This window comes from Oncorhynchus nerka, linkage group LG3 (genome assembly GCF_034236695.1).
Source record: "Oncorhynchus nerka isolate Pitt River linkage group LG3, Oner_Uvic_2.0, whole genome shotgun sequence".
Classification (NCBI taxonomy): Eukaryota; Metazoa; Chordata; class Actinopteri; order Salmoniformes; family Salmonidae; genus Oncorhynchus; species Oncorhynchus nerka.
Genome location: NC_088398.1, coordinates 47,607,782 through 47,623,773, shown reverse-complemented (window position 1 = coordinate 47,623,773; position 15,992 = coordinate 47,607,782). Strand labels below are relative to the sequence as shown.

Below are 15,992 nucleotides of genomic sequence, written 5' to 3'. Positions count from 1 at the left end.
AAGGGAGATTACCCACTCGCTGTCGGATCCTTGCAAGGCACCCAGACCTTCGTCCTCTATATCTGCATCTCTTTCTCCTGAGAATGACGGAGATGAGGGCCTTGTCAGGCGTTTGAAGTAAATCCTTCCCGTCCAACTCGTTAAAGAATAATTATTCCTCCAGTACGGGGTGAGTAATCGCTGTCCTGATATCTAGAAGCTTTTTTCAGTCATAAGACACGGCGGCAGAAACATTATGTACAAAATAAGTTACAAATAACACGGAAAAACACAAAATAGCACAATTGATTAGGGGATCGTAAAACGGCAGTCATCTCCTCGCCATTATTCACTGTTACACGCATTGAATGTGTGTAACTTTTAGTCAACTCCTAACTTTTCAAGCAACTCTGGAAGCACTGATCATTTACACACCCTCCTTGGAGATCAGTGGATCTTCTTGTATTGATAAAAAAGACCTGGCCCGTGTCTGTTGCAACCAGGTTCAGTCATACTTTATAGCTCCCTATTTCCCCTCAGCCTGTCACAACAGTGAGCTATCAGAAAACAAAGCTCCCTTGAATACCTCGTCGCTGTCATTGGATCTATCTTTAGCCCCATGTCTGCCACGTCAGTCCTGTTGACAACATCAGACTAGACATGTGCACCTGTAGGAGTGCTTTGTCTTTTCACTGCTCCTGGGAAGGGGCCAACGAGTTTGCATGTTGCGTAAGGGGCCATGGGGGAGGTATTGAGCGCTAGAAGTGTGTCCTCTCCCCTCTCAGGCCACTTGGCCACTGAGTGGAGGGTGGAGGTATACCAGAAGTGTAACAAGCCACCAGGCACTAATGAAACCCAGTGCCTTGGTAGTAAGCTGTAAATGAGGAGTGAAAGGTAATGATCAGTACAGGCCTTAGGGCCTTCCTAGTATCTACTCTCAGCCACCAGCTGCTACCTGTAAGTCCTTTGCCATGCTCCAGTTAGCAGGTTGACGCAGAAGAGAGTCACTCGCTAGCAGCTCGTCGTTCTCTGGGGCTTCTAGGCCCACTGCCCATGTATATCAAATGTCCTCAGCAATTTTCCCATTCCTCCTCCACTCATTTTATTACATAGTCCCCAATAAATATCAAAGCCAGACATGGTCGTATGTATGCTGATTAAGCGTTGCTTTTCATTCCACACTGTAGTGTACATGGTCTTTGGGTTTTCTTTACAGGATTGTCTATAGGTTTAGCCTTTCCAATATATGCCCTCTTGTCGTGTGCATCATCATTGTTGAAGGTACCTATTCTGGTACAGTTTCAAAGTTATCATCGTAGACATTTTCATCCAATGAGGTGCTATCCCAGTCACATTGCCGGTATTGGCACTGAATCCAACTGCTGTGACATTTAATTGCTTTGAAGTGACTTCCACAATACTTTTGGAAAGCAATTTTTAGACTTTGAACCTTTAGCCTTGAATTTTAAGGGAGTGCACAGTAGAGTGATCTGATATGATGTACAACTCACCTCAGCTGCAGCATGAGGGCCTTCGAAAATGGAATGTTCCAGATTTCAAATGTCATTGAATGGCTATTTTCTGTGTATGGCAGGATCAACAGATCCTGAAAATGCATTATATTGGCTTGAGAGCCCGTTTACCCACAAGGCTTTTTCAACTTCCCTCCTGAGAATATGGCAGTTTTTGAAACAGCATTTGCTTTCAGTAGCAGAGGGAGTAGCCTAATGCTATTTCTTTCTTCTTTTTTTCTTGTTTGTGTAAATTCCCTTAGAATATTCTTTTTTTCTTGCAATGAAACATCTTATTGTAATAATAAATCAATTATTCTTGCCACAAAACGCTACGAGTTGCGAGTTTTTGGCCCAATTTGAAATGCAATGACAATGACATTTAGATATTAACATTTGACAGTCCAACATCTCCTTTACATTTGACTCTCCTGAGGACGCAGACCAGACCACCATGTCATTATGTTGAAGGTAAAATGTGACACAATCATCTGTAGGCCTACTGTGCTGCTTATTTGAACATTTGCAAATTCATTCAAGGACATTTATCAGCATATAACGTTATTTAAAAACATGGGGCATCCCTCTAATTTGGAGTCCTGGTATGGTGTAGTATGCTAGGGGAATACAGTGTCATTCCATATTGATTGATGTAAGTCCTAGCTAGAATCTGCTATTCCAAATAACACCTGTTGGGGTATTTTTAAAAGGATGATACCTCCGGTAGTGAGGAAAACACAGATGGCAATTTTCAGATCAATGTTGATATTTTTAACTCTCCTTGCCTATCGAATTGAGCCACCACTTAAAAAGGCACGATCAAGTTCCTTCGTAACCTCAATCACTTTATTTAAAATAGTGTGATCTCTCAATAGTATTTCGTGTGGACACATTTTAAGTTGTAAAGTGTGAATATTAAAATAAGGAGGAAAAGGTACACTGACATTGACGGGAGGGATGGGTAAAACTCCTCCCTCCCTCCTTCGTTCTGTTTTTACCATAATAAAACCTTTACTGTCTCTGTGACTCATAAATATAGTGCCACAGTAACTATGTTTGTTCTGACTTGGCATTTGCACAAACATTTACAGTATCAACTTCTCAGGCCCCCCTTACCCTCTTAAATGTAACTAAATGTAATCGAACATGTAATCTACCCTTAAAGCACAGTATATAACTACCTCTGGTGTGTCCCAAAGACAGAGCAGAGCTTTCCTCTGACCTGGATCAATGCTGGCTATAACTCAGTCATAACTCTTTAGCCATGATATGAATCTTAATCAGGGGGTGGAATGAGTGGGCAGATGAAATCAATGTCCAGGGCCAAAGCGCTTTAGGAATCTGTTGAATGTTCCTGTTGCCTAACCTTATGCAGTAGTCCTGTGAAATTGATTCATTTCTAAAGCAGCTGGACATTCTGACATCATGAGTACCTCTTGACCCTTCCCGAAATGACTAATATGTCACTGATGGCTATGTTGTTTTAGTTCTATAAGATGTAGCTCTAAGCATCAGTCAGGCCTGTAAACGTATGGCAGCAGGAGCAATGGGAGGCGTACCAGATGGCAGTGCACATATGCTTTGGGTCTGTTTGGCCAGGTACACTGATGAATACTTCTGAGAGTTGGCCTACCTTTTCTGGCATGGAAATGTAACGTGAACACCTTTAATTCCCAAAGCTGGCTAATCCCAGTTCCGGTGAATAGGTAGAGTAACTTTTTCTACAGTGGTGGTGGTCCTAGTGTTTTATATGTCAATTGAAATAGGTCACTGTCAGTGTAGGTTGTGAACGTGAAATATTGTGATAACACTTTTGATATTACACAGTGGCTTGCAATGACTTGATTTACTGATTGTTTTAAAACATTTTCACAAGGGTGTTCCTGTAGATTACAGGATGATTGGCAAGCCTAATAGCTGTCGAGGGTCAGGTGCTTCGAACATGACAGACTTGCCCTGTGCTACTCTGAACGCTAAAATCATAGCACAATTAGAATCAGTCCATGAGTAAATTCACATCTAAGTGGCAGTAAGAAGCTTCCATCCTACATGGCATTGAGTATGCAAAGTAAATACAAGCACACCTTAGTGGGGTAGGGTGTGGAATATGAATGTCTTCCTGTATTAGGCCCAGGGAAAGGCTTCATCAGCACAGATAATGGGAGAGGTGATCTGACTGACACTCTGCTTGATTACAGACACTGGAGTGACAGGAAGTAATTGCGACTCACGAAGGCAGCTCATATAGCTGTTGATAAAACACTCAATGCATGCATAAGCCTCATTACCTCGCAACCGCATTTGCACATTTTCAGTATTACAATGAGATATCTGTATGCCCCCACACATCTTTAGTTTGTGCCTTTGAAGAAACAGAGCAAGTATAGGCTATTGCCCACACACACACACACACACACATCTCCAGTCTGTGAACACAATTGTTCATACTCTGTCTCACTCTCACCAGTATACTAATCACTGCAACAACATTCAATATTTTTTTTCCCGATTTAATTCGCTTACATGACAATGGGAGGACAAGCATATGCTTGCATGCATGTGTAAATGTGCTGTGTCTGGGGAGGCAAGAAGGAGTAGAGCCCTAGTTCTGCATCCTGACAACTCTGATAGCCGAGAGGACAGGGATGAGGCTGGGGATGGGCTGGTGCTGCCGCAAGGTTGCGTTGGGACACTTCTCTTTATTTCACCCTCGCAGCCTTCTTAATACTAGATGACTCGCCAGAGGCCCACTTTCATACTATGATATTAGCAGGAAATAATGTCCCCCTCAGCCATTACAGCCCAGGTCCAGGTCCATGACAATACACTGAGCACTACGTTAGGCAAAATTATTGTATGACTGTTCAGGGCCAGAGCTAAGGAATGGGGAGCAGTAGTGCACTGCTTTGCACCCTACTATGAGAGACCAGGTACCCTGATATACAGTATTCGGGCACTATATCACCAGAATGAAATTTGTACAAACAGTGCAATATATGTTTATCTTGTTGCAGGCATAAGCTGTCGTTTTCTAAAGATAGGCCTTTTCGAAGCTATTTAGCGATTAAACGACATTACGGTTATTTTTTGTTTTTTAAACAACTAACTGATCGACGTTTTGCTGACATGGACTAATTGACTGACTATCAGTGACTAACATAACAAGAGAAAACTGATGATGCACAACCACATTTCATAATTGCACCTTGTGTATTCTACTATTCTAACTCGCAATAGTAAGTTGAGACCCCGACTGAGTTCCTAAAAAATGTAATAAATAAAAAACTATTTGGGGGGCCAGTTGCCCATCCCGGGTTCTACATAGTTTAGTGCAGAAAATGTGGTAATTAACTACAAGGTCCATAATCCATTGCTCACCAGCTTGTCCGGTCTGTGTGGAGCACACACGGAGACCTCCTTGACAGCAGTCATAAAAGTATGCCTTGTTTATTTTTAAGAACTACTAAAATAGTGATTTTGTCAGACAGCATAGAGATGACGACTTGGAATAAAATGTAAACGTCAGCATATAAAACGAATATTTTATTAAAGTAATGTGAATAAATGATGGTTAATAAGTGATAAGCAGTAAGGGCAGTCACTACCAGCATAGGACTTATATTAATTGTTTTATTATGTGTTGTTAGATCATTCAACCCACGTAATGCATAGTGCATTTAATGTCTAAAAAAATGATTGAAACTGAAATTGAAAACCGTGATACATTTTTTTATAATCGAACCGATACCTAACCGACCTCAAAAAGCACTAATCGCTCAGCACTAAAGCTATTCAAAGAATATGCTGTGTGAACCACTCTCTTTCTTCTCTGCCTAATGGGGAATTGTATTCCATTGTGTACCAACAAAAATATATCTGTGTGTCCACTGTGCTGTTTTAACCTTGGACATAAAGGATATACAGGCTACCTTGGTTGAGTGGAGAAGTTCCTTTGAAAGCCCCTTATGGGATGTTGATGTACGAGAGACTCATTTTAAGTGATGTTTTGCTCTGTTGAGACTGCGGGAACACTCTGCACGGTCTAAGTGTCAGTGTGGAGGAGCTCTTTGTGGGTGACACGTCTGATGGAGAGCTGCACTCAGACCTGTGGCCAGTGGGACCTCCCTGACTCCTTCCAACCTTTGGCCCATTAAAGTGTCCACTAAACAACTGTCTCTCAAACTTTTCCTTTATACACAGGCAGTGACCTACCTAAAGCTTTTGAGTTTTCTTTTGACCTGCAAACTAAACAAACCTGTGTTTAAGGTGCAGGCAACAGTCATAAGCTGTGATAAAAAAGAGAGTTAGCTGTGAACAAACTGTGTGTGGGTTTCAACCTCCTGCCCTCACATCACCTCCTGCCCTCACATCACCTCCTGCCCTCACATCACCTCCTGCCCTCACTGGTGGGTTGTTAATTCTCTCCTTAATGGCTGAGGTCAGCTCAGCTTCTGCCAGATGAAGCTGAACTGATTCTCAAAGTTTGGTTAGCCTGCAGGTGTCTGAGTAAATTACATCTCAATTCTATTTGGGTAGTGAGCGAGAGAGAGGAGACTTCGGAAATTAGGTCATTTTTAGAGGGCTGTTTGGGTGACATGGTTGGTTGCTTTTAGGTTTTAACAAAACATGAAGCCTGCATCATCAACACACTTAACATAGCAATTTTTTAAAGTCAAGAATCATTGGTTAGTCATAACGTGATCAGATTATTTAGCCACATCATTGGTCTTCATAGTGATATTGCATAGTGTGTGGAGACTACTAAATGGATAGAGAGCTGAATCAGCATCCATGGCCCTACAAATGGCTGTTTGGGAAAATGGAATGATGATGTCGATCATTAACTTTTAATTCAGTTCAGTGTTTCATGGATGTCATCAATTGCAATGTGATTTCCTTCTGAATGGTAGGCTATATCATAAAACGTTTTTCACGCTGTTCTCCCTACTGGCTACGCTGACGACCCTTTGGAAATGTTACACTTTCCATTATAACAATGGTAGGACACAGAAGCTAGAAAGAAATGGAAGGTGTTTGAGAATACATTATGATCCGTGGACAACTTCCAAATATTATGAACTGATCACTCATTGTTCCAAACAATTGTTAATCCTACAGCCATTGTCAAATAAAAAAAATTCCTCATGTTGTGTCTCATGATTCCTTCATTTACTGTAAATGTTTGGCAAAAACCACCATGAATGTTTTTGAACGCTCAGTAGGAGAGAGGGATCATAAACAGCAGAGAAACACATGTCTTTGTCCTTAAGTGGTAAGTGGAGCTGAGCATGAATTTCATCTGTGGGCTGCTGGCAATTTTAATTTCATTTTGTTCGTAGGGAGCTGGCTGAATGTTGGGAGAATGGAATGATTGCATGGGGAGAGGTAACAACTCTGACACACATTTCTATATGTGTGTGTCTGTGTGTGTGTATGCGTGTGTGTATGCGTGTGTGTGTTTTAGGAAATGCTGTCTGCCACTGTCTCATCCAACCAGATTTAGGATTACTGTTATAGGCTATTTCTGGCATATTGCTATGATGTTTTCAAGTGCCTTTACTTTGTGACACTAGCTAGCGCTGATATCTGATCCAAATACTGTATGTATTAATGCTTTGGATTGATGGATGCTGCAACATGTTTTCATGCCTGACTTCACAGTCACACACCATGGGTAATTCATATGTAGGGATTCCTCCCATCGGGCACAAGTGACTTTGTTATGTAGCAGAATGTCGTACAGTACATTGCACAGGCACACCCTCATACAACCCCCCTTTTAATGGTCGGTATTGAAAATACAGTAACATGTAGAGTCAACAAAAACACACACTAGCGTAATCAACACCTCTAGATAGCGGATGCTTGTATTCACTGTCATAGCTACCTGTTAGAGACAAAAAAAAACAACAGCAGCCAATGGCATTCTCTCACCGGTAGACCTGAAAATATCTGTCAGTTTTACAACAATGGGCTCTTTAATTAAATTCAGTAGTGGCTGCATGCAGAGACTGGTTCAAAGTGAGACAACAGTGTATTAAAAAGCTGTTACTAGAATTGATCCAATCAGTTTCAGCAGCTAACCCCTAGTTTATGTGAGAGATTTTTTGATTTTGGCCCCCATTTGTGTTAAAGGAATAAACAGCACTATGTTATCATGTTGTGAGCAGCACAGCTTGACAAATATGACTTTAATAATTAAATAGGGAAAGGTGACTGCATATTGACAGTGAGCGAGAAGTGCGAGGCATTGTTAGACCAGCATCAATACTGTAAATGTCCTGAAGATAATGATTTGGGTTTCTATTTTTAGTCTGACGTGACTAATATTACTCTAAAAATATTCACATCAGCAACCCTTCTGTCACAGCAAAACCGTAGGTTTATCAACCATCCTTGTGTGAGTTGGATCAGAATATGAATAGACATGTGTTCTAGTTTTGGGTCTGCTGTTTATTACATGGGGGCAATGTTCCCTCTAAGCTGCATACATGCAGGGCCTGCAGCTCCCCTCTGACTGCCTCAGAACAGCACAAGATTGGACTTCACTCAACTTTCTACAGGTTTCCCCTTTAGTTATCACTATCGACGTTTCACTCTACTGAAGGAATTGTGATCGAATCAAAGCAATATTAGCCACTTTCAATGTAATATAATATACCCAAACAAAACGCAACTATTTAAGATTTTGTATGCAAATCTAGCTGTGCTAGAGATTTTTTTGTGGGATGAGCGCATTGGATTAGGATTCTATTGCATTGACATGCATAACTCATGCCTATATGCAAATGGCCATTGCCATATATGGATCTGTGCCATTCACTTTGAACTGGACTGTGTTTAGGCTACAGCGGTCATGAGTAGATGCGCTTCTTTTGAGATCAAAGTGAGAGCTGCATTTAGCCACGTGCATTTGTTCATATTCGTTCCTAGTTACTGAGTTATAATCCCAGTTATAGCCGCACACTAGGGGCTCAGATGCAAAAATATTTATGTCCAACGTTTCGACAGACAAGCTGTCTTCATCAGGGTATAATAAAGAGCTATTTTATGTCTTAAAGGGAAAGTGTTGTACTTTAAGACGGTTTTGAATAAGCTAAATTGCCAATAGGCAGAGTGGAACATAATTTGTCTGATTCTCTGTAATAATGGTATGGTATTAATAAAGCATTTTATTTTGCATCAAACACAACATTTTCAGTCACCTCCTTATCTGAAGGTGGATAAACAGGTTAATGTCAAGCCCTGCATGTTTGTCTCATGGAATGTAGGCATTGAACACCACACATTGGCTGCTACTCTAGGCTGAATGACAAAACAGCAATTTCCATGTTAAAATGTTATGATAAGTTTTTCTCCATTGTTTTTGATGGTAGGCCACTCTGGTAGGCCTACATTATGATGAAATAGCCACAGTAGCCCGCTTCACCACTGTTAAAACTGTAACCAAAAAGTGGGTACAGCCTCACTGTTCACAGTAAATGCCGGCCGGAAAGCTGCACAGAATTTTCACAACGTTCGAGTTTGCACACAGCAGACCTGAAATTTGCTCAGTGCACAAAGATATTAGAGGGAACATTGCATGGGGGTCATCAGGAATCTGTGTGACTGAATACCATCTCTGTTGTTTGCAGGTGACCATCTCCGGGTATGTCCCCAGGGCAATACCTGTTGCAGTTCAGAAATGGAGGACAAGTTTGGTCAACAAAGCAAGCTGGAGTTAGAGAACCTGGTTGATGAAACTAGTAAAGAATTGCGAAGCACCTTCGTCTCCAGGCATAAAAAGTTTGATGGTAAGAGACGCTCTCTTTCAATTATTTGTTTTGATATCTCACAAGTGGGATTCAACAGAATCTCTACGTAGCTTGAAGAACCAATCATAGACGACGTTTGTCGGAGACAGACAGGTTGAGTGGCGAATGAGGGAGTCCCTCCCCTCATACTAAAGAGCCATTCGCCGACCCTCTGATCATTCTCACCTCTCTTTGTCACAGAAGAGTTTTGCCTAGCTTTCCTTAGCATGACTTGATCTGTTTTCCTATTTAACTGTTCACAGGTGTGCCGTTAAGGTTATGCCGCCGCTACACTCTGCCTATTGTGGCCCACAATTCAGAATATCAAAAGTGTCACACAAGTATGAAGATGGTGTGCTTGGAGTGGGGTGTACATGCAGGAACCAATGGGATGCTTAAGGGAGGGCATTCATGTATTTGCAGGAATACCCACATGCAGGAACGCCCCCGCATTGCGAGTCACAATCACACATTATTGGGTTTTTCAGCTTTCGTTTTTTGTGTTGAGTGACTTTACCCGAAAGGAATGTTTTCATTTCAGGTAAGAATTATCTTCACTGCTTTTCTTCCCTCGTCTTGGCTAGCTCGCCACAATGCTAGCTATCCTACCGGCTAACTTTTCTACTTGAAAGGGTAGAATTTCTACCTCGCTCTCTTGTTTAGCTCAACCCACTACCGACCGTCCTAGAGTCACTGCTTATCGATCGAGAGTCACGCTTTTGTTTGTCGCAAGAATAACAAAGACTATCTTCCTTTCGCTAACATTGTGCTAACTAACCAGGCTGCTAGCCCACTTGGTAAACACAGAGACTTGGTAAGCCCACGCTGCAAGGCGCAAGCTAACTTGGCTAGCCCGTTGGAAAGCAAGCTATCCACGTAAGCATGGCTTTCTAGCTCAGACCGACTTCCCTACCTGCACATACGGTAGCACAAGCACTGCTTGCTATAAGAACCTAGCTAAAGCCTACACAAGCCCACCACGGCTATAGCTTTTATACACAGTTCCCGCCCCAGCTAGCCATTAGGCACCTAATAAGCTAGCTCATGCCTGTCAAGGCTAATTTTCAGCAGGCGCTATCAGGCTAGCAGGCCTTTTTCCACGAATTAGGAACAAAGTAAGGGTAATAGTGGATTAACAACGGCCTAACCTGAATCCCCGGATCAATAAATTATGTCCACTGCTACCCCGCCTGAGGCAGGCACACAAACCACCTTGCTCTTGCGCAGGCAGCTCGATGATGCTGGGATGCTGGCTGCTACTGGCTCTCCCACCTACTGTGGTATTGCCAGCTTGCTCTCTCATTTAGTACGTTTAACTTTCAATCGTTTCATTGGCTGATCGGATACACCACACCATGCTACGGTTAAAAGACATTCTCTAGCCTGAAGAAGCAATGCTACTGGTGCGGATCTCTTTGGCTAACGAGGTGCTAGCTATAGCTAGGTTATTACCCCACTGGGTGAACACTGGATGGCTAACACAAGAGCCTTGCGGCTAAGCGTCGACTATCTCATGCCTAAGCCAGTTGTCAAAACTTTTTCCCCAGAGTTATAATGGGACCCATACTCCATGGGAAATTAACATGCTCAGGCAGAATTCCAACGAGTCCTGCGAGTTTTATAAGGTTTTGACCAAGTACCGGCCCATGCTAACTTAAGCTATGCCACTAGCCATCACGGTTCATGCTAACTACCACCTCCTAGCTGTTGCTAGCTTAGTTCCCGTTTTCTAGTTCGCCTAGCATTACCTTGCTTAGTGCTTACTAACTGAACCGGTCCTTCTACGCTGTGATCCGATCTACGAGACGGCCTCTAATTGGCTAGCTAACGCGGCAAGGCTGGTTGTACCACTGCTAACCTATGCTGGGCAAAACGTTCAGCAGCCTACCTCAGCTAGCTCACCGCTATCTTAGCTTGCCTTGCCACCACCTGCCTGGCAGACCCAGATATCGTGGCAACCAGGTCTCCACTCTCCCTCTCTACGAGCTAAGAGCTACTGAGCGACCAAATACAGAGCATGCGGCAAACCTACTGTCCAAGTTTTAGTACAGAGTCAGACAGTGGGGAAGCGGCCCTTCGCTTCAGCCGCATCGATGTCCCGTCCAGTTGATTTTCCTGTAGGAAAGAAGGGGTGCCCGCCCCAGCGGCAGATAAGGACAGCCAACAGATCACTCTGTGTTCTAGTCTTCCACCTTTCGGGTGGAACACACACCACAATGGGGGAGAGGCACATCTGTGCTCCTATTCCCCTTTCCTTTGTGCAGCGACCCATTCTCATGCGTTCGCTCTCAATGAAGACGGAGGAAGCCCACTCTATAACCCTGAGTGCCCTCCGTGCTACAGCTCTCCCCTCAGCTCTTTCTCAAGCAGCTGAGGCGGGAAGACAAACTGTCACTAGCCACCTAGCACTGTCCCCATATCTCAGTGTTTTTAACACTGCCCTTTTCAATTAATACAAAGAAGGGGTGACTCGCTCTAATGTCACCAGAGTGCGCTCCGGTACCACTGGTGAGCGTGAGTCAACCAACCTGTGGGCTACTCAAGAGCAGGGAACTGGCGCACAAGCACAGTCCAGCCCTGGTTCTTGTTCACAGTTCCAAAGGAGTACAGACTGCAGTTTTCTCTGAGACAACCCTTGCAATCAATAACAACTGGCAACTCGACACAGATACTAAAGCAGGAAATCTCCTCTCTATTAAGCGAAGTGGACGGCCAGTGTAATACCATCGGCAGAGAGCCATCTAGGCTTCTACTCCCGGTACTTCCTGGTTCCCAAACGAAAGTTGCTGGTTCATATCAGTCGACCCGCAGGAAACGTTTTTCAAATAAACTGCCAGCACACAGGAGTTTTCTAAGTCTTTCTCGTCAAGGCACAGCCTACAAATACCTCGCTGTCCTATTTGGGCTAGTGCTAGCTCCCTGAACATTCAGCAAATGTGTAGAAGCAGCTTTCACACTCCCGAGAAACACACCTACATAGACGATTACCTGCTTTGCTCCCCATCCCTGGAGCAAGCGGTATGTTAGTAGTTGATGTTATTCTTTAACAACACAGACCCCAAAGCAAATCAGGGGGAGGAAAATAAGGTTATTCAAAGAGGACAAATCATGCTTGGAAGTAGATGGTAGATGTTTATGCTCCCCTGTCCTCAGTGATTCTCCCCAGTGATTCTCTTCAGTGATTCTCTCCACAGAACAAAGGGATGGGATGTAGTTTTATAACCCAGACCTAGCCTGTGGTTGACCAATTACAATTCCTTGCAATAAAACTGGGCCAATGGCCAAGGAACAAGTATCCTATTTCAGGTTGGACCAACGAGAACGTGCCACGTATAGCTATGAGTTCAGGACTGACATTCCTAACAGATGTTGAACTGAAAACTAACTATTTCCATTGATAATTCCCTATTAACTGTTAGTACTCTGTTGACTTTTAGTAGTCTTGACCTCTCATCATCTGCGTTGTGTATTTATCTTCAAAATATTCTTACAGGTACGAGACACAGCTTAATTTGGAAACTACATCTCAATCTCAACCAGATAAAAAGCTGCTGTGTGCCAACACAGAGAATAGAATACCTACAGTTGAAGTCGGAAGTTTACATACACCTTAGCCAAATACATTTAAACTCAGTTTTTCACAATTCCTGACCTTAATCCTAAAAATTCTCTGTCTTAGGTCAGTTAGCGTCACCACTTTATTTTATGAATGTGAAATGTCAAAATAATAGTAGAGAGAATGATTTATTTCAGCTTTTATTTCTTTCATCACATTCCCAGTGGGTCAGAAGTTCACATACACTAAATTAGTATTTGGTAGCATTGCCTTTTAAATTGTTTAACTTGGGTCAAACGTTTCGGGTAGCCTTCCACAAGCTTCCCACAATAAGTTGGGTGAATCTTGGCACATTCCTCCTGACAGAGCTGGTGTAACTGAGTCAGGTTTGTAGGCCTCCTTGCTCGCGCACACTTTTTCAGTTGTTCCCACACATTTTATATAGGATTGAAATCAGAGCTTTGTGATGGCCACTCCAATACCTAGACTTTGTTGTCCATTTGGAAGACCCATTTGCGACCAAGCTTTAACTTCCTGACTAATGTCTTGAGATGTTTCTTGAATATATCCACATAACTTTCCTTCCTCATGAAGTCATCTATTTTGTGAAGTGCACCAGTCCTTTCTGTAGCAAAGCACCCCCACAACATGATGCTGCCACCCCCGTGCTTCACGGTTGGGATGGTGTTTTTCGGCTTGCAAGCCTCCCCCTTTTTCCTCCAAACATAACGATGGTCATTATGGCCAAACAGTTCTATTTTTGTTTCATCAGACCAGAGGACATTTCTCCAAAAAGTACGATCTTTTTCCCCATGTGCAGTTGTGAACCGTAGTTTGGCTTTTATATGGCGGTTTTGGAGCAGTGTCTTCTTGCTGAGCGGCCTTTCAGGATATGTTGATATAGGACTCGTTTTACTGTGAATATAGATACTTTTGTACCTGTTTCCTCCAGCATCTTCACAAGGTCCTTTGCTGTTGTTCTGGGATTGATTTGTACTTTTCACACCAAAGTACGTTCATCTCTAGGAGGCAGAACGCGTCTTCTCCTTTGCGGTATGACGGCTGCGTGGTCCCATGGTGTTTATACTTGCATACTATTGTTTGTACAGATGAACATGGTACCTTCAAGCGTTTGGAAATTTCTCCCAAGGATGAACCAGACTTGTGGAGGTCTACCATTGTTTTTCTGAGGTCTTGGCTGATTTCTTTTGATTTTCCCATTATGTCAAGCAAAGAGGCACTGAGTTTGAAAGTAGGCCTTGAAATACATCCACAGGTACACCTCCAATTGACTCAAATGATGTCAATTAGCATATCAGAAGCTTCTAAAGCCATGACATCATTTTCTGGAGTTTTCCAAACTGTTTAAAGGCACAGTCAACTTAGTGTATGTAAACTTCTGACCCACTGGAATTGTGATACAGTGAATTATACGTGAAATAATTTGTCTGTAAACAATTGTTGGAAAAATGACTTGTGTCATGCACAAAGTAGATGTCCTAACCGACTTGCCAAAACTATAGTTTGTTAACAGGAAATCTGTGGAGTGGTTGAAAAATGAGTTTTAATGACTCCAACTTAAGTGTATGTAAACATCCGACTTCAACTGTAGGTGTAATGCTGGATTCTCTCTCTTATCAGGCAACACTCTCGGACGACTGCACCATGTCACTCCGACAGTGCCTCTTCCTGTTACACAGGTGGTGCTCGGTCACGCTCAGAATATGTCTCTGAGTGCTGGAATTGATTGCGTCCACCATCTCAGTACACTTGGCCTGCTGAGGATGAGAGACTTCCAACGTTTTGGGTCTGCCCAACGTCTTTGTGCACGTGTCACATCAATCGTCAGATAAGGTGACCTTCGCATGTATCTCAGCTCTCCGTCACTGGAAGAGCCCCTCGATCTTTGTTTCTGTCACTTCATTAGGGGTAGTGGCAACGAGGAAGGTGGGGGCGACAGACAAGCTGGGGCGCAGTTCACGAGGGGAATGCAATAAACTAAGTTACCTTGAATATAAATTGCTCGAATTGCTGACAGCATTTCTTTTACTGAAACACTTTCTACCCTCCCTGTCACATTTTGATCAGAACGGAAAATACGGCTGTGAGGGCATACATCAACCACCAGGGCGGCACTCGCTCACTGCGCTTTTTAAGGGAAAGGGTAGGGAAAGGGGGATACCTAGTTAGTTGTACAACTGAATGCTTTAAACTGAAATGTGTCTTCCGCATTTAACCCAACCCCTCTGAATCAAAGAGGTGCGGGGGGCTGCCTAATCGACATCCACGTCTTCGGCGCCCGAATGTCAATTATACAGACTATACGTCAGGATTATTCTGGGGAGCAAAGGTCACCTTCTTTCACTACCCGTGACTTATGTACGAAGTGTACTAAATGTAGGAGCTGAGTTATTGTCCACAGGGAATCCCCATCACGGGGAATGGAAACTCCATCCCCAAATGGTGAAACAGTTTTCCTCTGAGCCTCATTCTCCCCACTAGTCCGAGTGCGGGAAGTCCCTCAATGGCCAGGCAGGCTCTGGTTAGCGTATATCATTCTTCTGCGGTACTATGAGCCATGGCAACTCCCGTTATGCAGGGATCTGCTGACCCAAGCAAACAAAGAAATTTTCCATACTCTCCTGGACGCCATCCTGGCCCGTGAGAGACAGGCCTGCCTCTCTGAGTCATTGACAATATCCAGAGTGCTAGGGCCTCTTCTACATGCTGTATGGAAATAAGTGGTGCATATATGAGAAGTGGTGTGACCAAAAACTGAACATTTCTTCTCCTGAACCTTTTGGACAGAGGGAAGGCTTTCTCCACGGTTCTATCTAGCCGCTATCTCGGGCTTGTCATATAGGCTTCGACAAGAACACGGTGGGAAAACACCCCTGATAAACATCCCTTGTTATGTTGTTTCATGAAGGGGACGCGTCACTTACGACCAGTTCACAACCCTTTAGTCCCACCACGGGATTGGTCTATTGTGCTTGAGGCTACTTCACAGCAGCCTATTGAGCTGCTGGAACCTAAACCTTTAACACTCGAACCGCTGGGCCTTTCAGCATATGCATTTCTGCTAGAGAACGTTGTCAGCCGTCCCCGTAAGCATACGCATCAGATTCCTATACTGTGTTATTAACCTAAATA

At 43.3% G+C, this 15,992-nt stretch overlaps 1 protein-coding gene across 2 annotated transcripts in view; it reads left to right on the top strand.

Moving 5' to 3' along the window:
- LOC115109701 (glypican-6-like) overlaps positions 1-15,992 on the top strand; it is a 120,614-nt gene that overhangs the window by 13,409 nt on the left and 91,213 nt on the right. For both annotated transcript variants that reach the window (XM_029634959.2, XM_029634949.2), the window contains exon 2: positions 9,125-9,283. In XM_029634959.2, coding sequence (XP_029490819.1) covers positions 9,125-9,283 — 159 coding nt within the window. The remainder of the gene's footprint in view (positions 1-9,124; positions 9,284-15,992) is intronic.